Below are 26,835 nucleotides of genomic sequence, written 5' to 3' on the forward strand. Positions count from 1 at the left end.
CGAACAAGCCGTCGCGCTATCACGCTAATACACAACACACCGTCGCGCTGTCAAGCAAACACGCCATCACGCTAATACACAACACGTCGTCGCGCTATCACGCTAACACACAATACGCCGTCGCGCGGTCAGACTGTCACACGTTGTGTGATAGCGCGGTGGCCTGTTAACATGACAGTGTGTTGTGTGATGGCGCGACGGCGTGTTGTGTATTAGCGCAACAGCACGACGGCTTGTTAGCTTGACAGCGCGAAGGCGTGTTGTGTATTCGCGTGACGGCGTGTTTTGTGATAGCGTGACGGCGTGTTGTGTATTAGCTCAACAGCGCGACGATGTGTTGTGTGATAGGTCGACGACGTGTTGTGCATTTCACATCCCACTGAAGGTATAGAATGTTCTTCATTATTATCACCATTGTTTATTACACGTGTATCTTATTACAAAAATATTAAATGTTAAAAGAGAAACAAAAACAATATAGAGATTCACAAGTTTAATTAGCCAATAACAATAATAATAGTTGGTTCTATTCCTTTCATCGAGATTTAAAAATATACTTAAACACCCTAACTGTACATTTCATCAAATATAGAAGATAATCTCAAAGTAAAGTTGAACATGAAATTTTCAGTTTTAACAATAATCAATATTCCCTCCCTATAACAATAATCAATATACCCTCCTTATAACTATAATCAATATACCCTCCCTATTACAATAATCAATACCCCCCCCCCTATAACAATAAGCAATATACCCTCCCTATAACTATAATCAATATACCCTTCCTATAACTATAATCAATTTGTCCTACCTATGACTATAATCAATTTTCTCTCTCTATAACAATCAATATTCCCTCCCTCTACCTATAATCAATATGCCCTCCCTATCGCTTAAAACAATATACCTTTCACAGAGGTAAAAACAATATACCATTCCTGCAGATGAAAATAGTATACCCTCTCTACCACTGAAAACATTTTCCCTATATAGAAAACAATGCATTTTTTCTATAGTTATAACATTATGATCTCCACATGGTCAAAACGATACCCCCCCCCCCCCAATTGGTAAAAACATTTTACACCCCCACTAAAACCTTTTACACCCCACCCTGTATCTACATGTAAAATACTATACCCTCCCTATAGTAAAAACAATATACCCTCAAATTTCCAATTTTTGGAAGATGAAAGAGCAACCAATGACATATTTCCATACCTAGAAACAGATCAACAACATTTTATATCACGTATCAATCCACATGTGGACATTTATAAACATCAAAATTCAAATCGGACAATTCACGGTTGATTTAAAAAAAAAAATCAAATTGAAGAAAAAGTGGAGGATCTTGAAGAAAGCAATGCGTGAACTGACTGCACCGTTCTAGTCCATAAGGTGAAGATAATGAACATTGATCAATCTTTAACTTTATCACCTAAATAAATTGTCCGAATTCAACTTCGCCATAAAAGTCCAGTATGAACAGGATAGATAAGCTGATGTGGGATTGGTAGCAACAGGTTAATGACATGGAGGGTTAACCATAGTTTACTGTAGTTGTATCATTAATAGCGCATTTCCAACCAATAATGATGATTGTATCATTGATAAGGACACAACTTAACCACTAATGATATGATTGTATCATTGATAAGGACACAACTTAACCACTAATGATATGATTGTATCATTGATAAGGACACAACTTAACCACTAATGATATGATTGTATCATTGATAAGGACACAACTTAACCACTAATGATATGATTGTATCATTGATAAGGACACAACTTAACCACTAATGATACGATTTTATCAGTGATAAGCACTACTTAACCACTAATGATATGATTTTATCAGTGATAAGCACTGCAACCCCTAATGATATGATTTTATCAGTGATAAGCATACTACTTAACCACTAATGATATAATCATATCACTGATAAACACTACTTAACCAATGATATACTTGCATCATTGATAAACACTGTCAATCATGAATGGTATAATTGTACCCTGATGATCACACTACTTAACCATTAATGATAAAATTGTACCGCAATAATATCACTGTTCAACCACCACTGATATAATCTCATCATTGATGAACACTGTCAATCATTACGTTCCATTATAGTATGTTTCGCTTGTTTGTTTATTGTTGATTTCCATTATAGTATGTTTCGTTTGTTTGTTTACTGTTGATTTACGTTCCATTATAGTATGTTTCGTTTGTTTGTTTATTGTTGATTTACGTTCCATTATAGTATGTTTCGTTTGTTTGTTTATTGTTGATTTACGTTTCATTATAGTATGTTTCGCTTGTTTGTTTATTGTTGATTTCCATTATAGTATGTTTCGTTTGTTTGTTTATTGTTGATTTACGTTCCATTATAGTATGTTTCGCTCGTTTGTTTATTGTTGATTTACGTTCCATTATAGTATGTTTCGCTTGTTTGTTTACTGTTGATTTACGTTCCATTATAGTATGTTTCGTTTGTTTGTTTACTGTTGATTTACGTTCCATTATAGTATGTTTCGCTGATACAGAATATCACAAGCTTTAGGTGAAGTTCCACTAGAACTATGCATGGTGCTCAAAGCCGTAATATAGTTAGAGTTCTTTATTGTACCAATGCCCATTTTAAAGGTAATATCTTAGAGACCATTGACTTTCGCTTCTTATCTCGGACGCAAAGCACAGGCACTCGACGTTTTAAATATCTACATGTATAATAAAAAGATGTCTTCCTATAAACCAACTATTCACAGGGTATTTGGTTTTCTTTTTTACCAGCTGCATCAATTGCAATTTTCGACGAAAAATTCTATATAACATGACAATCACACCCCTACCGTTTAGAAGTTACTCTGTCAATGTTTCAACTCTCGCATCGTCATGGTGAACGGGAAATAAAGGTCATTTATTGGCTATAATCAACCGTCAAACACCGTTTACTGCTTCTTAAATGCGAAATATCGATAAAAGGGGGCGGAGGTTGACATAATTGTGGGATATCCTTTGTTCATTGGTCGATAAAATCAAAACTAGTAAATATTATAAGTAGCAGTAAATATGTTAGATAGCGAGACAATGGATCTTGAACACTATTCTATTTGTGTAAACTTTATTTCATTTTTTTTCAACGTTAAACACGATAACTTCTGTTATTCATGCACTTTTATTAAAAGTAGTTGAAAGTAAATATCACATGTACTATTTATAATAAAAGTTCACAATACTGAATTAAAACCCACACACGCTCACACGTGGGTGTACTCTCAAACGTTCAGTAACATATATACTGCCAAATGTCTGTAGATTTTTCAGTCGAAGCATAAGAAAATAAAAAAGAGTGCTATGAACATTTCCAATGTTGTTTTTACATTGCGATAATTTACTTTTCAATTCTTTATTGTCCTTGAGTTATACAACTCATCGGAATACATCTAGCACATGTACATGTATATACAAAATATGTCTAATTGTATAAGATAAACAACAGGTGAGTGGACAGGAGAAGCTAGGAGAAGAAAATACAAATATAAAATAATATACATGTAATCACATTATGAGATGCACATATTAGAAAAAATACTATAATTACATTATTGACTTACAATGCTAAACTTCGTATTTTCACAGATTGTACTAAGAATTTTCCCAAGTTATAGAGTTCTTTAGTATTGTCTACACTAAGGAGCTTAACTAATTTAAAGACACTTGGTTTTGTGTAATAAAACCCCTTAATATATTTCTTTCTCAAATCGTTGTAAAATGGATATTTCAGGATAAAATGAAACTCATCTCCTATATCAATATAATCACATAATTTACAAAGCCTCACAGTCCTTAAAACATTGTTATGCCTGCCTTTTTCAATATTCAAAGAATGTGAAGACGTTCTGAATTTAATGATAATTTTTCCCTTTTAAGTTGATTGATCTTTTGAGATATGATTGTAAACAAAAGTTGTGTATTAAATGTTGATAAAGAACACTTTTTGGTGAACTTGAAAGAGACATTATATTTTGTTTGTAAATATTCAATATTCTGAATTCTTTTATTTTATAATCTTTAAGCTGATTCACACACGACTTTTCAAACAGATATTCTAAACCAATGATTGACATACATGTATCATGTTTCACATTAACAATCCAGTTGTCATTGTTTGCAATCATATTTTCATAACAATCTTTCAAAATACAGTTATTCGTGGTTTTAATTTTTAACCAGAATTTAAAAATTCTCAGTTTTCTTCTAACGTAAAGTGGAAATCTGCCAAGTTCACAATATATCATACTATTGTTGGTTCTTTTGTTTCCTCCTAACACTCTTTTTTACAAAAAGAAAGATGCACCTTTTCTACTGAACCCCCCGTGCCAGTCTGTCCTAATACCACACAATTGTATTAGGGCTGCACATTGCCCTGCATTCAGTGCTACCCCTTTTATCTCTGCACAATTGTCAGAGGGTACAGCGGCAAGAGAATACGCAATTTCCGAGTTGCCCAACAGTTCTTTCCCTTTGTGGAACTCTTACGCACAGTGAGACACAAAACATACTATCGTCCACACGAGGTGGGTACAAATGCTTATCGCTGCCTTCGTATATTGCCTAAAGGCCTGTTATCAGACATCATGCAACCACCCTAACTGCAGGGACACACAATATTAGTAAGTTTATTAGTATTCAATAATAAAATACCTCAAACAAAAATAGATAATCACCATTTTTCTTTGATTAAAATATCACTCTTGCAGAAGAGGAAATAAAAAATTATAAATAATTTCATATTTAATTTAATGGCCTAATTCAATCAAATAGCATTCTCGATATGGTCAGTTTAATGTATACGAACGGCTGATTTTTTTTTTTTTTACACTTTCATTACTTTTATCCGTAGTTACATTGCTAGTCTATACTATATGTATACATCTTGTACCCACCCAAGCGTTCAACAGAACACTGAACGTACCTCTATCACAGAAGAGCTGATATCTCGGAAGTTGCGTATTCTCATTTGCATAATTATATCAACTTCCGTCTCCCTTTCACCGATTCTTTGCTTTTAAGAAGCAGTAGACGATGTTTGACGGTTGATTATAGCCGATAAATGGACTTTATTTCCCGTTCACCATAACGATGCGAGAGTAAGACCTTGACAGAGTTGCCTCTGAACGGTAGGGGGCTTATCATTATACATGTATCATATCGATCTTTTCGCCGAAAATTGCAAGCGATGGTCATGCAGCTGGTAAAAAAGAAAAACAAGATGGCGACGTGATATACCTTGTGAATAGTTTTTATCCACACTAATGAATAATTTAACAAAACTTAAATGATCAGAAATTGGGAGAAAAGTTCGATGTTTGTTTGATATATTTTGAAATGTTTTACTTTGATAAAAAAAAAAAGAAGGTATAGTTCGGGGGTAAATCCCAAATGCATTTGTCACTGGTATTGTGCTTATAAATGATTTGACCTCCAACTGCGTATTATTAGTGATTATATCATATCATTAGTGATTGTATTATATTATTAGTGGTTGCTGCAGGGCTTATTAAACATTTTGTACGCTTAAAAAGAAAACACGTTCAGTCGATCACAACAGCCAAACACTGGACAGAGATGAAATTAAAAAATTCCGGAATATGGTCCTATTGATATCCGATTGCACATGCCTCCCAAAACCACTTCCGTCATTGCACTCTATTCTGTCTTCTCAGAACAGAGAGAATTTGGCTGGATGGATATTTTTCTAGAAAGAAAGAAATGTTTTGTTCTTAAGTCGTGTTCATATCGAATACAATATAAACTCTAGTGAAATTCATTTGTTCTTTTTTTTTTCTTTGCAAGAATCATTGTCTGGATGGTACAAATTAGGCATATATAGTGCAATAATTTTGATTCGTATTAAATGCCTCTAAACCTTATAAATATTATGATACCTTGTACACAATTACAAGATATCTTGATACTAATGATACTATAAATAAACATGTAAAACATGCCCCTTCCTAAAAGTTCAAGTAAATACTACGCAAGTTTATTCCACCCAAAAGGTATCTTTATTTGATTAGATTATTTGTGCTAAATAAAAGTACAAATAACTCCTCATTATTAAAACGGCGTTCGCCCACTCTGGCACATGAGTTTTTCCGGAATGACCCCCTCGGTAACCGTGCCGATGAGAGATGTAAATATAACTTGCATTGTAGAACTTGTTTGTCAATCGTCGCAGAATAAATGAAGTTTAAACTTCTATTACTTTTCGGTCAGGATAAAGGACATCTATGAATAAGGCCTATCGATTACCATACAGGGTACGCTCAGAAGCATCACCAGTATGTGTTGACCCATTTGTAAAGAATATATCACAATTGACAGCGTCTTGCCTGAATTGACTTTACATGCACCCTGTATATATACACGTATTGCTTATAGGAGTTATGAGATTGATCACTGTTCGTTATCTTCGCCTTTCACAGAAATGAGAATCTTGATCTCATGCACGTTTTTGCCGATTACGTCAACGCAATTTATAGAATGATATCAATGAGATCAACGAAATCTTGATTTGAGCAGGATTCGAACATCACATCATATTTTCTCGCAATTCCTATTTAAACAGTCCACTGCAGGGATTCGCGTAAATAGGTTTTTTAAACTCTAATCCTCCATTTTAGAAAGAGATAAAAAAAAAAAAAATATTTAAAATTTGGTTTTAGTTCTCATCTGGTTTGATGCTTTTATAGGATGGAGATACATTTATGTTTGAAATAGGGATCTCTTGTATGTTTTCCGTTTAGGAGTCAACTCTGGAGCATGCTGTAACGAAGCATGAAAACTCAAATCAATAATAAATTACATCGATAATCGCTCCTTGCATATTCTATTAATCACTTCTTTTTTAATTCTTTTATAACTCAATTCTTTTTGTATTCTAGTCTCTGATTGGTCAAATTCAAATCAAGGAACATAGGATATTTTTGTATAACCTAATTTGGTATAGGGACACACACCTTTGACAACCAGAATGCAATAAACTTATATTATTCGGGAATTACTTTAATTTTGGGGCATATTATACGAGTATAACCTGGTTTGAGTCAGTTTACGCTTTCTTATAACCTGCTTCGTATAATATACCCCAAAATTAGAGTCAGTCCTTAATTAACCCACATACATAGAGAGGGATTTTCTTCGTCTAATATGCCAAAGTTCTTTTTCTTACTTGCTTTATCAGGAAACATTTTAAAGATAGATGAAAATACTTATGCAACCGTTTGAATAGGTTCTATCAAATTTTATTATTTAGTAGATAGTAAAGGGGATCTAGTAGTTTGACCAAAAAGATGATGAGATCCGGGACAGAAAAAGATTATAATATCAGGGTCCTAAAAAGATGATGACATCCGGGACCTAATAAGATGATAATATCTAAAAATTAAGATGATAATATCCGGGTCCTAAAATGATAATTTTATCCGGAACAGAAAACAATGATAATATCCGTGAGATATAGTTATATATTAACTACATTCCGTAAATATTACATACATTTACCATCATGCATTCGTTTAGAAATACTTTTTCGTATGTCACCGACATCGACTTGACATGTAATCACCTTCTGGTTCTACACGTGCCACACATTGATGTGCAATCACCGCCTCCTACAACACTTACCACACACTCCACATCGCTGGGGACAAAATTCTCTGAACATTTCCCTCTCCTCCTGATATGGTGAGTTACAATTTTCGTCCGTCAGCTCTTGGCATATATCCCAGTCTTCATACATATTTTGGTTCTTGCATTCCTCTATCAGGAAAACAAAGAAACTAGTTCAAATCCAGTGATAACAAGTAATATGATATCTAAATTCCCTTTGTATTCCTAGGTCGTATATAGTCATCATATGTTTCTCATAAAAAGAAATAAGACGGTTTTTAAAGAACTTGGTCAGTTTTGATTAGATATTCTTCTATTTCTTATGGGAGTTATGAGATTAATCACTGTTCGTTATCTTCACCTTTCATTAATTTAAAATCATTACAACGAAATGCAGTTTCTCTTTATTACTTTATACACTTTTCTTATGCGTAATAATGCTATCATGAACGTGATAGCCGGAATCACCCTAAAAAAAACCAGGAAACGAAGTAAAAGCATAATTTAGGAGTAACTTCTAACTTTTCATTTTTAGTTTACATGGGCCATGTGAACTTCCTGATCAACATTTATCGGTTGTCTGTAATTGTAAGCGTCGATGTCGTAAAGCAGACTTTTTTAAAACTTGCAGTGTAGTTTAAGTGGGGCGAACTATAGACCAACTTTGAATTTTGTAACGTTTGATCGACAAGTGTCAAAGAAATGAATTTTTATATTGTTACGTGTTTATATTCATCGCAGGATCTAGATCGCGTTTAAGCTCATTAATCGAAAAAGAACATATCAATTGAAATATATATTAATTCTGTTAATTAATCACACAAGTATTTTTTTCTGTAGTCTACGAGCAGAGTCTGATCAGTCGGCAATGCTCAATTTACTACATTCCTGCAATCTGAATCGTGGGTATTCGAATTTTGATAGTAAGTAATATTAAAAATAGGGGCCAAAGTCCTTTATAAGCAATTACAATGCAGATATGAATGTTATACGGATGTGTTGTTTTGTGTTGCATATGCACGATTATTTACCCCACATATTTATTTGAGAAAACAGTGACCCAGATTTGATGCTTTTTTTAACTGCATCAAAACTAGGAAAACGGTACTTTTATCGTTTTTCTATGTTGAGGTGAAGATTGGACTAAAAGAAGCGTGATAGAGGTCGGCGGAACTTCTCTGGGGGTTTTTTTTTTTTTTTTTTTTTTCTTTTGGTTGTTGTCTTTTTTTAAGGTTAAGATTGTACTAGATGCAGCACAACAGTTGGACGTCCTCAGAAATGTTCTCATTTTTGAATTTTCTTTCAATTCACTAACCCTATTTACTACTAGAAAGCAATATACAGTGTACATGCATTACGTGTACCGGTAAATTGCAGCGTCGACTTCAACAACAGCACCAAAGACTTAAATCTTACGAGTAGATAGAAACAGATAAATATATGTGCCCATATTTTTTTTTTGATAAGGATCAGAAATAGAATTATTCAACTCGTGACTCGTTAGATAGAAATCTTTCTAATCACAAAATATGATTCAAAATTATGTATCTATGATACTCTAAATTTGCAAAGTACATCTATTAAAACAAAAAAAAATTCTATTATCACTGTAAACCAACTTTTATTCACGTGCGAGAAATTTTTGCGAGGTTTGCGAGAACCTCATCATTGCGAATATTTCTTGTCGTGAACCAATCTTTTAATGTCTATTGTATGTTTAAGATAATGTCAGTCGCGAAAATTAGTCGCCGCGAACCTGTTTATCAATGGTAAATTGCGAAATAAAATCTTTGCAAGTAAAAGTTGGTTGGCAGTATCAGCATTAGAGTTTTATGTGAATTACCGTCACAATTTGGCCCCGCTCCGTATCTACATGCACACGTGCACGTATCGTTGTCCAAGGTTCCTAAGCCTATAAGGGATTTTCCACACGTTTTTCTGCAGTCTGAAAAGTTTCAATCGTAAACAGCTTACTTGCAATATAAAACAGCCAAACGTGGATAATACATTACGTCAGATTTTCAAAGTTATCAAAAAAAAAAAAAAAAAGAGAAATGGTCATGTGTATTTATTACTTAATGGACATAAGGAATTTCCTTTTGAATCTTCTTTGCTTTTCATTTTGATTATGGTTCTTACCACATTTTTCTGCCGCAGGGTTACACGCAACTGTGAAAAAAAAGTCAGAATATAGCTCACATAATCATTCACAGAATAGGCATTTTACTACGTTAAGCATAAGATAAGTCAGAAAATGGACATTTATACATAAGTCAAACCTAAAGATAAGCAAGCAGAGAGAGAGAGAAATAAAGAAAGAGATTTTACCACATAGTCCATTATCGCAGAATGCTGCGTCGTCGGAACATTTTGTACATGGAATGCCAGGTTTGTATACTGGTGGGTATTCAGCGCTGAAAATCGGTACCCGGTATTTTAATTTACTTATCTCCACTTGCATATATTAATCAGTAGAGTTCAGTGCTATTCAGTAACATCAAATGATGATAGTGATAAACGTTAACTAGTGCACTTACCCTCCCTCGTACATGCACAGTAGTTTAATTTTACCACTGCATCTTTTAAACGAACAACCAATGGAGTGATGCTCTGCATTTATTATCTGTAAATATATGACACTGAAATGTATAAGATGGTTCAATGTATCTTAGGTATATAAAACTGAAATGTAAAGGTGGTTTGATGTATCATAGGTATATAACACTGATTGATTGATTGATGTTTTCCGCCACATTCAACAATTTTTCAGTTATATGTTGGCGCCCAGTTTTTATTGGTGGACAAGAGAACCCAGATACAATGTACCTGAAATGAGTACTTTGCAGGTTCTACAGTGGAAGGGGTCTACTGTAATCATCAGTTTTCTTCGGAGAATAAGGTTCGTGATAACCTCTCAAACCACGAAATCAAACACCTTTGAATATGTGTAGTTTTTCGAACCACGAAATCCAACTCTTACAAATACGCGTGGTTCTCAACCCACGAAATCAAACTCTTACAAATACGTGTAGTTCTCAAACCACGAAATCAAACTCCTATGAGTAGGTGTATTTTTTTAAATTACGAAATCAAACTCCTACGAATACGTGTAGTTTCCTAAATCACGCAGATTTTACCACCGGTCTCGGGGCCAGTGGTTAGGGCGTTCGCTTCGTGCGTCCCGGCTCCGTGTCAAACCTCGGCGCTCACACGATAAAGAACTTTCACTACTGCGGCCCTGAGTGACATGCATAAGTCAAAATGTGTGGTACTTCACCTAAAACCTGGTGACGTCTGCATGAGTGAAAACTTCGCGAAGGGAACGACGGAAAACAGTAAACAAACAAAAGCATCCCAAAATGAATGATTCTACAGTAAATACTTCAAAGGTGGGTACAACTATGGGTCTATTTCAATAATACTTTTTCTACTTATGACGTATCTTTGTTTTACATCCCTTGGAGAATTTTTCACTCTTGTTGAGATGTCACCAGCTTTAGGTGAAGTACCACAAATTTGGACCTATGCTTTGTGCTCAGGTCCGTAGCGGTGAGGGTTCTTTATCGTGCCAACGCCTGTCGCGCCGCGGGACTTCCATTTTCAAGTTCATATCCAAAAGACCCGTGACTCTCACATTTATAGGCCGAGCGTTTGGCGAAGGAGCAATCATTACAATCAAACGCACTGAAGTGGTAAATTTTTTCTATCGTATGAAACGCTTGGAGCGCTGACTAATGTGTCATTTTTTCCGATTGATACTAACAGTTCTTCTTAAGACACGCCCACCAAAACAAACTGCAGGTGGCACGTGAGATTTGCTGATAAGGAATATGTTCGAAAAGAGTATGAATAAACACAATGAAAAGAAGACTAGTTTTTACGTAAATGTATTTATATGTATAGACATTTTCATGCAAAAATATATATAACACTGCGCATACAGAATTGTTAAGTATCGTTGAGATATCCGGTGTTACGGTAAAACCCTCTGATATCGCTTTCTGAAATGCACGCGTTATTGCAAGTTTTACACACAGCAACACGTGCCGAAGAAGAAGAAGAAAATGATCTGCCCGTTAAAAAAAGAAAACTGTAATAGAATATTTGATATTTTGCGTGTATCTGATATTTGAGGTGTTTCTGAAAGAATATAGAATTTCATGTAAAATACTTGGAAAATTTCTTCTGTTTTTATTATAACAGATAGTTAAATGAATAAGAATTCTTAGTTTTGCTAATCACTACCTGACTTAATTTGTAATTAGAATTTTTGTAATACTTTGATTAGTCAAACGCTTGGTTACAGGCAGATGCAATAGGCGGATACAAACTCATCACTGACTCCTATTTGTAAGTTGATTTTCAATCCACTTTTACATAAACATATTATCCTTGATTAAACTGTCTCCTTTGCATAGTCCCTTTCATATTCTTAATAAAAATACATCTGTAAAAGTATTCATTTATGTACAAAATGAGGATGAAACTCAGTGGAATCTAAATCAATGTAGAAACAGCACACAGAATTTCAATCCGATGTTTTTCAATCGTCCGCGATGAGTTAGTACCCAGTTCCGCCATCTTCAATTGAGTATTTTACAAGAAATCGTCAACATATCACCGGGTAAATAAAGCGGGGCAAGATAGACACTGTAACACGGCAAATTCTTTGAAGTGTGAATGTCACTAGTCGTTCATAATGTTCAATACGAGCATCCACCGGGCGTTACTCGCGGGATGGGGAAGAGCTCGTGAAGAAGTCATGTTAATTTGCTTGGTAGAGAATTTTTTTAACATGCAAAGAACTGTTTCATATCTAACACCCCTTACTTACTGTTTAGACCAAAATGAGTAGGGGTGGGCGAAACGATACGTTTACCTACACATTAAAGGGGACTTGAGACCCCCACCCCTGTATTACTGTAATTACGCCAGTGAGATACATGTGTACATACTGAATGTTCATAAAATTTCACGTGGTCTTTGGTGATATAACAGGTATATCTGAATGTTGTTTACTTATAGTTCTGTGAAAATGGGCTTGTCATTTCTTAACATCAAACGTCCAATAGAAAGCTCTTAACATTCCAAACATATGAAAATGTTAGCACTTCAATGCGTTTTATTGTACCTGTGCTTACGCGGCCATGGCACAAGACCGGGGCTCGAACTCACCACCTCCCGGTTTCGAAGCGAAAGTTCTAACCACTAAGTTATGATGAGTACGTACATCTAACAATATGAAAATCTTCCTCCATGTCACTTTAAATTTTTGGAAAAGAAAATCATGCTTTTCATCAATTTTTATTTTTACAAATCTGGTAAACTCTAACATTTATGACGGCATATTACTTTTTTCCTTTCAATGAATCACAAGTAAAATAATTTCTTTTTCAATACAACCTAGATCAAAATAAAATAAAGTAATTTTAGGAAGGTTTGGGTAGGTGGAATTTGGCTCAAACAATATAGAAATTGAGTTTGAATTGGAGAAAAATTACGGTTTTAAATCATGGAAAATTTTCTTATGAATTCTTTTCTATTGAATTTCGCCAGCTTTACTGATTTACATAATAATTACATCTAGCAATGAAGAAGGTTTAAGTCCATTAGATTTAGACTTACCGTTAGAATATTGTTACATTTGGAAAATTCCAAGCATGACGCTTCATATGGAAATAAATATTGAATTTCTCGAAACCACTTGTTTATTACGTTTCCGAAGGAGGAACCTTGTCCAATATTCACAGTGAAACTGTTCTGAAATAAGTCTGAATTTTCTGTACTACACTGTAAAATCTCAGATGCATGGCTTTGTAGAGAATTACTCCAAATCTAAAATAAAATAAAAAATTTTGGTTAATTTCTTTTAAAATACAGAAATAACTTTCCATGTCATAAAATATAGGCTATATATATTATATGGAAACCCGCTGTAAAATGGCTGAAATATTGCCAAAACGGCGTAAAACCGTAATCGATGAACTTATAGAAACAGTAAATACATCATGCAAAGAAAATCATTCAAATTTTATGAAACGAAAGAAACTCTGTGTGTGTGGTGTATGTATGGGTGTGCGTGCGCGCGCGCGTGTGTGTGCGAGATAGAATTATATGTGCATATAACCTGTACATGTAAATGTATAGGTGTAATCAAGCGTTTAGTTATAATTGATAGAGGCTAAATATATGTATTTTCCTGACTTATATCATTCAAAGTCTCTCAAATGGAATTTGTATAATAAAGTGTGCTAATTACATCATCTTAGAAAATGGGCTTGATATTTTCATTCATATGTTTTATTCTCATTATTTATATATGTTAATTATATAATTATGCAAAAATCTTTTCAAAGCTTTGTCAGTTCCCATACAAGGTCTTTACGGATTGTTTTGTTCTTTTAACAAGTTTTAAAATGACGAATATGAACTTTGGGAATGGGGTCCTTGACAACCATTAACAATAGCAGCAAGAAACAATGTCAACAAAACCTCTGTGAATAATTAATGAAGGATAAATAAAAATCTATTTCACGTTTTCTCGCCTTTTATGTCGGGATTCTTAATGGCCTATTATATGCACTTTAATTTATATATTTTAATACATTTCCAGAATCAAGAGTACCAAATTATTCAAATTAATTTTACCACAATAGAAAATTTCATCAGTTAATGTTTATTAGTTTGTCGCTCAAAAAACAAAACAAAAAACACACAACAACACCGCATCTATTGTACCAAATATACCTCTAGATTTAAATGACCAAAAAAAAAAACCCTCAGAGAAATAGATTTATAAATATTTTATATTTTTACAGACTAGTATATTCCCCACACCAATAAACAAGAGGCCTACGGATCACAATGCTCGCCTGAGTCACCTTAACTTTAAAAGATTTTTTTATCTGCTTTTAATATTCCCACGAAAAATTTGACCTTCATATCATGACCCTACACTAGCCCCACAGGACTGTGACTTAACTGAAATTGAATCCACACAACGTACGGATGCATTCTTACAACACACTTTGAAAAATTACGCACTTTGAAAAAAAAAAATTCAAAGAACGTTAAATTTGGGACCTGGAGTGTCCATGGGTGGAGGATGAGCAGTGTCCATAAACCAATTTTCTAGATCAAGGGTCAAAGGCGAACTAACTTCTTTGCATAAAATCCTTGTCTGGAGCTTATTTGTCTCCCCTTGGCTTTACCAGGCTCAAATTACCGACAAACCTTTGCTGAGTACAGAATGGTCCTCCCCGAAAACAATATTTTTGAACAACCTTGCATGTATTTGCTAAAATTGGGATCCTTTGAGATGGTCACCATTTCGAATTTGACCTCTGACGAGACTCTCTAGATGCTAGTGTAGCGAGTATGCGAGCGGATCTAAAATCAACTTTTGATTGAATTGGGGTAGGGGCTCGTCTACATGCGATCAATTGAATGATTTATCAGTAAAAAATCATGAAGATTGGCATGTATCTTTGGTTTTCCCTTCCCCGTTTCCGACAACGGTAGATCAAGTCCTCTCATTTCGAGAAAGAAATACAACACTTTTAAATTATTCCTGCTACTAATTAAAATCGAAGTTCCAGAATTTTTGTTTTTTATGTATATTTTTTCAAAGTGGGTTAAGCGTCTCTTACAACGCACTTTGAATTTTTTTTTTCAAAGTGCGTTGACTTGGTTCCAAATTTAACGCACTTTGAAGAAAAAAAAAACATTTCAAAGTGCGTATTTTTTTTTTTTAAAAGTGCGTTGCCACAATGAATGCATTTATAACAATGCTGTTCCAGAAGACGGAGAAGAATAGTTTTTAAAATATTTTTCTGTCTATATTCATGTATCATGTAAAATTTGATCCCCGATTCTAACTCCAACCTAACCCCAGAGTCCATAATCTGATTTGAAAATAAAGACCTGGGAAGGTTTGCACGAATTGGGAAGGTTTGCAGATAAATGAGTTAGGGTGACCATGTGACTCTTGACAAGAATGTTTTAAAAATTTCCAATATCCTTTCCACAGCCATATAGCGTATGTTATGGCCAAAAACAGAAATTGTGACGCCTGCGCTGGACCCCAGGGAAGGATATCATAACATATTTGGAATGGTAAGTTGCGTCCTATCCGTCATTAAGATTATAAAGTTCTGCTTTTATTTTATCTAATTTTATAGAGCCTAACTATACGCGACACAGAGGAGTTTTATGATTTCCAGCACTTTTCCGGATTTCCACACCCTTCAAATTTGGACCGGTACAGGTTCCGCTTAATAGACACACAGCTAATCAACACACAAGTTAACGGTATTCGTATAGACTTTGCTGCTTAATATAAATTCGGACATATGTTGCATGTCATGTAGAAGCTTCGGAAATCGTAATTACCAACATAGATAAGCCAAACATTAATTAACATAACGAACCCACACATTCACATAATGAACTCGCATATTAACGTATAATGAATTCGCATATTGACATGCTGAACTCAGATGTTGACATGATGAACTCAAACATTGATATAATGAACCCGCATGTTCACATAATGAACTCGCATGTTGACATGATAAATTCGCATGGTGACGTAATGAACTCGCATGTTGACATGATAAATTCGCATGGTGACGTAATGAACTCGCATGTTGACATGATAAATTCGCATGGTGACGTAATGAACTCGCAGATTGACGTAATGGGCTCAGGATTGGTTCACAAAAGGAGTTCAGTTTTACATTGGAATACAGAAAAAAATTCAAAAATAATTTTCTACAGAACCACAAGGATATGAATTACATATTGAATATTAAAATATGCAAGCATCCTCTTGTAGTGTAGACTCAAGTTTATTCACCTCATGCTCACAGAGCCAGGTGGGCGCCTTTACTAGTTTTTTAAAGGACATTTTTTCTGCAATTCACGAACAAAAATCATGTTGATCAGTTGGTGTTCTTTCTTTGACTTTTAACAATAAAATTAGTTGTTGTTAACCACATCGTCCCATCCTATGATATCTGACAAGACGGAAAAGTCCCAACTGGACGGCATGAGAATATGAAAAATACATACATTAGTAGTAATCAACTCAATACACGTGTCATCTTCTCAACGAGTACTTGCTTGAATTAGAATTAGAGTTGAAGTAGAATATCATTAGTAATTCACAATAAATATCTTAAACATACTTGTGTCTTGTTGTGGGCTTTTAATACAAAATGATACGTCCTAATTTTGTAGTCGTTTCCTTTCTAGCTTTAAAGCCCCCAGGTCACATGACAGTTATACCATGTTCTACTTTTGATAACATGGAAATTTGGGAGTGGAAAAGACGAAAACACAGCATTAATCAATCATCATTTGAAAATATTTAATTGGTTTTCTTTGCGGAAGCAATCGGATTGAATTCATATATAATAGTTTTGTGGTCTAAATGTGTACTTGTTAATCTCTTGATGTGTAACATAACTATAGATAGGCGCATGTCAGTTTTAAATGTCATTTTGGCAAGAGATGCACTGGTGCAGAATGGAAATCAAAATCAGGCTTCAATCTTTTCTTGTCTGGGAGAATTTAAAAAAAAAAAAGCAAAAACAATCCGAATGACTTTGTGTAATAGTACTGTGGTCTAAATATGTACTGAGTACTCTTTTGAAATGTAACAAAAATATAAATATGTACATATAAGTTTAAACAGTCTTTAGACAAATGATATAATGGTCCAAATTGAAAATCGAATCACTCCTTAACTTTCTGTTTAATGTTTTCGTTTTTAGGAGAATAATTCACAAAGGTCAATCCAATAGCTTTGAATAAACAAATCGGATTCAATTTTCAGATTTGAATTGGGATTGATTTTTAAAATGCCTAAAGGTACTAGATAACAAAGGATCACAGACATCCTAACATGAAGTACTTAAACCATGTATATTTGCTGCCCCCACGTTTATAAAAAGAAATACATAATATGATTTTAAACAATCAATGTGAAGGTTAATGCATACATCAGAAAATAAAACGATTGCTGAAAAGTCACCTAGGTCTCAGAAATTTTTTATTTCACAATTAGCAAACTGTATTACCAGGCATGCACGAGGGTAATTTGGTACCCCTTAAATGACTTTCATTTATTTAACCACCTATTTCTCTTTTTTATGAACGGTGTAGTCGCAGCTTTCTATTATAAGTTATTTGCCCGAATTTTTTTTTAATGTTTTGATGAAAAAGTACCTATATTCATATAATTTTGCTTTCCGTAGAAAATGAGAACAAGATTAACATTTTTATTATATATCTGAAAAATAAATCAATGGAAACAAAATTAATTATGCTTTCCAAAACGCTGGATGTTTTTGAAATAAAAAAAAAACCAACGTTTTCAGACAGTAACAATTGAATTACAAAAGGTGGAATGAAGCTAGCTGTAAATATCATCAAGCTAACGAGAGTTGAATATTGAAAACAATATACATAATTCTATACAAATCACAAGGTTTTTACATAAAGTATCATAATTTTTAGATCACATATAAGGATATCATGATGTGGCTATTTACACGTAAAATCTTAAAAAAGAACAGGGTTTACCAGTATCGTAACACTTCCCTAAATACACCTTTCTAGCGTACCAAATATCCAGGGTGTCGTTGTTATGGGAAAAAAAATAACACCCTAGCTATTTCGAAAAATTGCAGCTGTCGAAGAACGTCGTGATGGCGAACTAAACAATTATGGATTTTTCTTATCTAAAGTGTACGTTATTAAAGAAGATTAGCTTTTGCTGTGTTCTTAATTTAAGGGGTGTTATAATGGATGATTTCTTTCAATAACAAAAAGAACAAATGCATAAGTATCAGTGATATATCATTGTCCTTTTTGGAATTTGTCATGTAAAGGGTTAGCACAGTGGGGTGAACATGAAAGGCTGGCAATTTGTAGAGTGAGTTCCGAGTCTCAAGAGAGACTCATTTTTTCCCCTGTGAATTTTAAATATAACGGCAATTTTCACTAATTAATTATAAAGTAAATTGTAAATTTAAAAGTTTTCAATATCAAAATCTTATCGTTCAGATATCTTCCAATTTCCATCCAGTATAATTTTCTTTGGTATGTTTATATATCTTCAAAGAAAAAGGGGATGATAAAGCCCCCCTCCCCCTGGTGATTCTGTACCTTAGGTTCATTATTATTTGTTTTGTATATCAAATTTCCCGTATCTATAGTCTAGAAATTTCCCATAAACATGAGAAAAAAAAAAGTTTCTTCTAAGAAATTATTAGCTATAGCCTACCAGTTTTCGCATGTTAGATACCCTTGTACCATACAACCCGCCAGCAAGATTCCGCCGGTGTCGGTTGTGTTCGTGTAGAATTTCTTCTTTTTGTCGAAATCGTAGCCGAGATGCTTTCAGCTGTGTCACAACTGAAAAAAGAAGCAAGCCATTGCAATTCAATCTTGATTTAAACAATCATCTTATATCTTTTGAAATGAAAAATACGTCATGAAAGCTATTTTTTAAGATCACATTTACTGGAAAGTATATCTATACCTATAATGTTGATAAATAATATGCAGTAGATTCGATTTTGAATCATCGTTGATTGATTTTATCGCCGGTCGACTGACCCGTCCGTTGTCCTAAAACGGTATGCTTCCATAAAATGATCAAAAGTTCTTTTATAAAAACTTTCGTCTCGTCTTTACCAATCGAACTTCAGAAGGTATTCAACTCGGCAATTGCCAATTAAAATCCCCGTGCTATTGATAATTATGACCTTGAAACATTTAATTTTCGTGGCAATGGTAACATCGGTACGATAAAATTATACCACTGTAAATATCAAGCCACCAAATGTTCAAATAGCCTTCTCCATAGAGTAAATAAATTTCATTCACATAACAGAATATGCATTGTTTTATATCGTCAATGAAAAACGTATGCGAAAAAGATGTCCATTCATAATATATGGCCGCAAAATTTGACTGACAGACAACATGTCCAATGAGTTTGTTGCGCTGTTACGTTCTTTGACTATCGCACGTCTAACACAGATTTTATATCGATTTCATCTGTATAAAGCACATTTCCATCACCTGTCTCCGTATAGAGGTGACTCTCTTAATTGAGTTTTATAACAATACATACAGACTTAAATCTCCATTGTGTCATTCTCGTACGATATTAGAATAGATTCATTTGGACGCGATATACAAAATATTAATGTATCTCATGTCTTAATAGCCACAAATTGCTTGAAGAAAGTATGATGCATTGAGATGTTTGTAAAAGTTTTTAATTTGATAAATATAAAGCCGTGTAAATGTGGGTTGGACGGAAAGCTAACCACATTTAATTGCATATTTATGTCATCAGATCTTAAAAATTCGGACAAATAAACAACTTTTTTTTCCAATTAGTCGTCTGAAGACAAGATAACTGTTTGTCAACAATGTAATCATTATGCAAAGTTTACCCAGTACTTCTGATGACTTTCATTAATAAAAATCCTACATCCAGAAATAATCAGTTTTTGATTAGGAAATTATATCATAAATCGCACTTTTAAATCTTCCAGTTTTTATTTTATAATTGAAATTTTAGCCTCAGATACATATATAAGAGCTGAAAAAATTGTTGAATTCATTTTTCAAATTGATAATACGGAGCAAATGCTGATGTCATTAAAATTGAAGTTAAATCAGATTGGAATTCAGAAACACAAGTTGCTGTCTTTAAAAAAAACCTCAGAGACTACAATACTTAACCACAGACATGTGTTTCTAACAGAAACTTAATATTCTAGGTTGAAATGAAATATGTTTTAAAACAAATTTATCTTAAAACATGCACACATATCATTATAAGCTATAGCGTAATTGATATACATGTATAAGCCTAATGATTATGAAATATGTGTAGCTTTGACCTTTAACCTCATAGTTAAGAATCATCCTTGTATTTAATCTGGACTTTGAAGGTCAGATCCAACAGGTAATACCACTGGATCGTCTAGATAATAACGTTTGAGTTTCATACCTTAATCCAGTGATATAAAGCTGGCAAAAAAATTCTTGATACTCACAGGCTTGAATGTCGTTTTTCATATCAAAAGATCAGTGCAACTTCACAAATGATGTCCATTTCAACAAGATGAACAACAATATATTATGGGAGTTATTAGATTAATCACTGCTCGTTATCTTCACCTTCATTACAGTGCCTTCTTTGTTGAGCATTGCTGATGAAAGGTGAAGATAACGAACAGTGATCAATAAATAGATAGTTGGGCAAACACGGACCCCTGGACACACCAGATGTGGGATCAGGTGCTTAGGAGGAGTAAGCATCCCCTGTCGGCCGGTCACACCCGCCGTGAACCCTATATCCTGATTAGGTAAACGGAATTATCCGTACTCAAAATCAGTGTGCCAAGAACGACCTAACAATCGGTATGAAACGCGTCAGACAGCATTTGATCGAATGATAGGTTGTATTGGCAAACTAGATCGTTATAACGACCATAGAATTTGCGAAATGCTAATTTCAATCGAGGCTGTTGAAACCCCTGTACCATCAACTTGTTTGTCAGTAGCTTGCCTCGATTTAAAAACTGACCATACGCAGAACAAGCTCTTGCGTATCGATTCAGTTGTGAATATGTTACCATGTGACTATGTCCAAATGAATGAATTATACTCCATAACATTATTTTTTTTTAATATCAAGAACACTAAACCTGTTTTTCACAAACCATGAAGAACATGTTTTTATTGTTGCGTGAACCCTGAGGTCTACGCAGTATAGCGAGGTTAAACTTAATGCTATGGGGTGTGTGTGTGGGGGGTGGGGGGGGGGGGGAGTCAGCTTGCGCACGCATAAATGTACGTTTTCGGAATTTACATCGCTCTTTTTTTCTCTCGCTTGTTCTCGACTTGCCGGATAAGGTCGATCAATGTTCCATTTGCACCAGAGCTTGATGTCGCGACCTTTACAGGGGTGGGGTTGCGCATGCACAAGTACATTCGGAATCAGCAATATTTCATTAACAATTATGAAGACAATTTTTAACAAGTTCTGTTTGGTTGTGAAAAATAATTTTGATATTCTTTAAAAAATGTAGTCAAATCACTTATTTGAAGCAAACAACAGTGTCACCTAAGTGCACATTAATTGCTAGAATCGGCCGAAGCCGGAGAGAGAGAGAGAGAGAGAGAGAGAGAGAGAGAGAGAGAGAGAGAGAGAGAGAGAGAGAAAGAGAGAGAGAGAGAGAGAGAGGTATTCCCTGTCCGATATACTAAAATTTATTTCATAGTTTGCGCACGGGGGATGAAAGCGGGGGTATCCCTCTAGAGCGAGACTTCAAGAGGGTGTTATGGCTCTAGAGTGAGTCTTCCCCCTGGAGGTAAGGTTTACTCTAGAGCCAAACTTCCGCAGGGGGGAGGCTCACCCTAGAGCCAGACTTCCGCGGGGGAAGTCTCACTATAGGGGGAAGTCTGGCCCTATAACACCGGAACGCGTGTTTACTCTAGATTTTATACACCGTGATCACGTGATTTTATGATTTGGTTAGCCTTCGTTACTTCCGGTAAAATAGCGACTGCCAGGAAACGAAGGGATCAAAAGCGAGATACTACTGCTCAGCTGTAGTGAGGACTTAAGGAAGGTGAGAAAGTACAGTTATAGGAATAACATCACATTCTGTCCCTTACTGACACGGACAAAAGATCCGAAAAGCGTTGCTAAACTTGGTGAAACGAAGATATTACGACCCTTCGAAACAGTATAGACCGTACTCTAACGAAAGCCTACAGAGGAAAATCCCTACCCGACTGTTTGCCTAGTATGCCTACAACAACTATAAACAGCCTTTGAAGTTGAGAAGTACGAGTTCTTACGACAAGTGGAATGTCGAGCCAGTCGCATGAACAGGTTTGTCATTTATATTTTATTTACAATGACCAGCTGATGACTGTTTACCATTTATTCTCATATAGCCTACATTCTGAAAAATGTTAAGGTAGTACTCTACATCGTCATAATCGCTGACTTCCTTTAAAAACATGGATGAAAAAATCGATATCAGTAATATTTGACTTTCCCTTTTCCATTTAAATACCTAGCCCAATAGATCAGTAGGTTAGAACACCGACTGCTCAACTGTAGGTCGCAGGTTCGAGTACAGCAGGGTTTTATTTTTTTCCCCAGATAACCTTCTTCTAAAACTGTATTTTTTGACAAAATAAAGTAAATTTAAAAATTATCAACTTCAAAATATTGTACATATCCTCCACTTTTCATCTACATCAAATTTCTCTGGTGTAGCATAATTCCTTAAAAGCTTGTTAAGCAAATCATAAACAATTACACTGGACATAGTGGGACATTGCAAAATACATTTAGTGGTGGTGGTGGTGGTGCTGGGAGGTGGGCATTTAGTGGTCTGGGAGGGGGGGGGGGGGGTAGATAGTATGTTCTATCATAAAAATGAGGGCGTGTCCCGAGACATAATTAGATCATTCTAACTAGGGGGTGGGTCAATAATTATATTAGCAAGGAAATAGACTTATTAAAGACTTGTCTTAGTGATGATAATGATTACGTACATATCATAGTACTACTAGTACTAGCAGCAGCATGGATATAGGACTCCAAACACCACCTGTTGTCAGTGAGATAGTTACAACTGTATCCAAGTTGGATAGTGCACTTCTTTCGCCATTTCCCTACATTATACTCATTGTCATTGAAATATTGCATAAATACTTGCTCAATTTATTAAATAAGTGTAAATTATTTAACAGCAACCTCAATATTAAATGTTTTTACATATCTATATAATGGGTGATTAACATTTGAGATATGAACATGGTGAGGATTATTTATCATTTAATGCAATGTTACACTGTAGTGCTAGTACTGTATTAAAAAGGTTAACACTACAATGATATGAATGTGTTTTTAGGTATACAATATCCACCTGATCACAATTATATTGGGTTTCTCGAAACCACGAAATATCAAGGAAATAGCTGAAATGGCGATACAGACAGATATGAGAGCTCCTGTACTTGAAGTCAAAATCCTAGAACCCTGCTGTTGTTAGGTCACCTGAATTCATTCTATTGCTATCTGTTTTTGTCCGTCGTCGTTCGTCGTGCGTCGTGCGTTAACATTTGAACATTTTCAGCTTCTTCTCTGAAACCCCTGAACCAATTTCAACCAATTTTGACAAATAGCATCTGTGGGTGGAGGGGAACAAAACTTGTGAAATTCGTGGTCCCTGCCCCCCTGGGGCCTGAGGGGTGGGACAAAAACCATCAAAATGAGTGTAATTTTAAAAAATCTTCTTCTTTACTCCTGGACATCAAGAAGCCAAACTGTGGGCATAATTATAATGAGCGTTGAGCCCTCTACCAAAATTGTGAAATTCATGGCCCCTGGGCAGGGGTTCTTGTGTTAGGGTGGGGCTCTATTGGTCATATAGTGAAAATGTAGAAATTCTTTGAAAATCTTCTTCTCTGTCTCTGGGTATTAAGTAGACAAACTAATAGCATGGTAATGATGAGCAAGGATGTCTCTTTATACCCCCCGCAACAAGTTGGGGGGGGGGTATACTGGAATCGGGTTGTCCGTCTGTCCGTCCGTCCGTCTGTAGACGCAATGGTTTCCGGGCTCTAAAGCATTATCCTTTCCACCTACCGTCACCATATCATATATATGGACTACCCATGGGATGAAGATGTTCCCAATCGATTTTGGGGTCAAAAGGTCAAAGGTCAAGCACACTGGACATCGAAGTAGCAATATGGTTTTCGGGCTCTAAAGTGTTATCCTTTCCACCTAACGTCACCATATCATACATATGGACTACCCATAGGATAAAGATGTTCCCTATCGATTTTGGGGTCAAAAGGTCAAAGGTCAAGCGCACTGGACATTGAAGTAGCAATATGGTTTCCGGGCTCTAAAGCGTTATCCTTTCCACCTACAGTCACCATATCATACATATAGAGTACCCATGGGATGAAGATGTTCCCTATCGATTTTGGGGTCAAAAAATCAAAGGTCAAGCGCACTGGACATTGAAGTAGCAATATGGTTTCCGGGCTCTAAAGCGTTACCCTTTCCACCTACAGTCACCATATCATATATATGGACTACCCATGGGATGAAGATGATCCCTATCGATTTTGGGGTCAAAAGGTCAAAGGTCACGCACACTGGACATTGAAGTAGCAATATGGTTTCCGGGCTCTAAAGCGTTATCCTTTCCACCTACAGTCACCATATCATACATATGGACTACCCATGGGATGAAGATGTTCCCTATCGATTTTGGGGTCAAAAGGTCAAAGGTCATGCGCACTTGACATCGAAGTAGCAGCACTCAGAAAAGAGGTAGTTTATACCTATTACCAACACCCTTTGGGAGATTGGGGTAAGCGGGGGTATTCTTAGTGAGCATTGCTCACAGTACCTCTTGTTAAAAATTGTGAAATTCATGGCCCCTGGATCAGGGGTTCTGGTGCTAGGGTGGGGCTCTATAAGTCAGATAGTGAAAATGCATTATTTCTTTGAAAATCTTCTTCTCTGTCCTTGGGTATTAAGTAGACAAACCAATAGCATGGTTATGATGAGCAAGGATGCCTCTTTCAAAATTGTGAAATTCATGGCCCCTGGGTCAGGGGTTCTGGTATTAGGGTGGGGCCCTATTGATCATATAGTGAAAATGCATTTTATTTCTTTGAAAATCTTCTCCTCTGCTGCTGGGTATTAAGTAGACAAACTAATAGTATGATAATGATGATCAAGGATGCTTCTTTCAAAACTGAAATTTATGGCCCCTGGGTCAGGGGTTCTGGTGCAAAGGCGGGGCTGACCACATAGCTATTCAATGTTTCTTCCATCCAAAAGTAAAATTCTTATATTTAAACACAAACCTAATTCAAACATTGGAGGGTTGTTACATGATACTCATGTGACCTATAAGGCCCCTGGGCCTCTTGTTTATGTATACATCCAGTGACAGGAGCGTGACACAGTATACTGTAGTGTCATCCAGTGACAGGAGTGTGACACAGTATACTGTAGTGTCATCCAGTGACAGGAGCGTGAAACAGTATACTGTAGTGTCATCCAGTGACAGGAGCGTGACACAGTATACTGTAGTGTCATCCAGTGACAGGAGCGTGACACAGTATACCCTAGTGTCATCCAGTGACAGGAGCGTGACACAGTATACCCTAGTGTCATCCAGTGACAGGAGCGTGACACAGTATACTGTAGTGTCATCCAGTGACAGGAGCGTGACACAGTATACTGTAGTGTCATCCAGTGACAGGAGCGTGACACAGTATACTGTAGTGTCATCCAGTGACAGGAGCGTGACACAGTATGCTGTAGTGTCATCCAGTGACAGGAGTGTGACACAGTATACTGTAGTGTCATCCAGTGACAGGAGCGTGACACAGTATACTGTAGTGTCATCCAGTGACAGGAGCGTGACACAGTATACTGTAGTGTCATCCAGTGACAGGAGCGTGACACAGTATGCTGTAGTGTCATCCAGTGACAGGAGTGTGACACAGTATACTGTAGTGTCATCCAGTGACAGGAGCGTGACACAGTATACCCTAGTGTCATCCAGTGACAGGAGCGTGACACAGTATACTGTAGTGTCATCCAGTGACAGGAGCGTGACACAGTATGCTGTAGTGTCATCCAGTGACAGGAGCGTGACACAGTATACTGTAGTGTCATCCAGTGACAGGAGCGTGACACAGTATACCCTAGTGTCATCCAGTGACAGGAGCGTGACACAGTATACTGTAGTGTCATCCAGTGACAGGAGCGTGACACAGTATACTGTAGTGTCATTCAGTGACAGGAGCGTGACACAGTATACCCTAGTGTCATCCAGTGACAGGAGCGTGAACCAGTATACTGTAGTGTCATCCAGTGACAGGAGCGTGACACAGTATACTGTAGTGTCATTCAGTGACAGGAGCGTGACACAGTATACCCTAGTGTCATCCAGTGACAGGAGCGTGAACCAGTATACTGTAGTGTCATCCAGTGACAGAAGCGTGACACAGTATACTGTAGTGTCATCCAGTGACAGGAGCGTGACACAGTATACTGT

General features: G+C 35.8%; 1 protein-coding gene across 1 annotated transcript; it reads right to left on the reverse strand.

Annotated features, from left to right (window-relative positions):
* Positions 1-3,123: 3,123 nt before the first annotated feature.
* On the reverse strand, positions 3,124-19,938 carry LOC125652208 (hookworm platelet inhibitor 1-like). The gene is made up of 9 exons (XM_048881235.2): positions 19,242-19,938; positions 18,984-19,114; positions 13,319-13,528; positions 10,231-10,316; positions 10,022-10,107; positions 9,833-9,862; positions 9,537-9,638; positions 7,709-7,843; positions 3,124-5,777 (listed from the first exon to the last, which is right to left on the reverse strand). Exons 1-9 carry the CDS (start codon positions 19,285-19,287, stop codon positions 5,719-5,721), a joined length of 885 nt encoding a protein of 294 aa, XP_048737192.1. The 5' UTR covers positions 19,288-19,938; the 3' UTR covers positions 3,124-5,718.
* Positions 19,939-26,835: the final 6,897 nt, after the last annotated feature.

This window comes from Ostrea edulis, chromosome 1, assembly GCF_947568905.1.
Source record: "Ostrea edulis chromosome 1, xbOstEdul1.1, whole genome shotgun sequence".
Taxonomy (NCBI): domain Eukaryota; kingdom Metazoa; phylum Mollusca; class Bivalvia; order Ostreida; family Ostreidae; genus Ostrea; species Ostrea edulis.

Bases quoted from the DNA above. Each gene is read 5' to 3' on its own strand.
- LOC125652208 (XM_048881235.2), bottom strand. From the start codon at position 19,287: ATGATTCAAAATCGAATCTACTGCATATTATTTATCAACATTATAG. The intron at 13,529-18,983 runs GTAGGCTATAGC...ATTTTATTTTAG, and splicing joins TATCTAACATGCGAAAACTG to ATTTGGAGTAATTCTCTACA. The intron at 10,108-10,230 runs GTAAGTGCACTA...ACCGATTTTCAG, and splicing joins CTGTGCATGTACGAGGGAGG to CGCTGAATACCCACCAGTAT.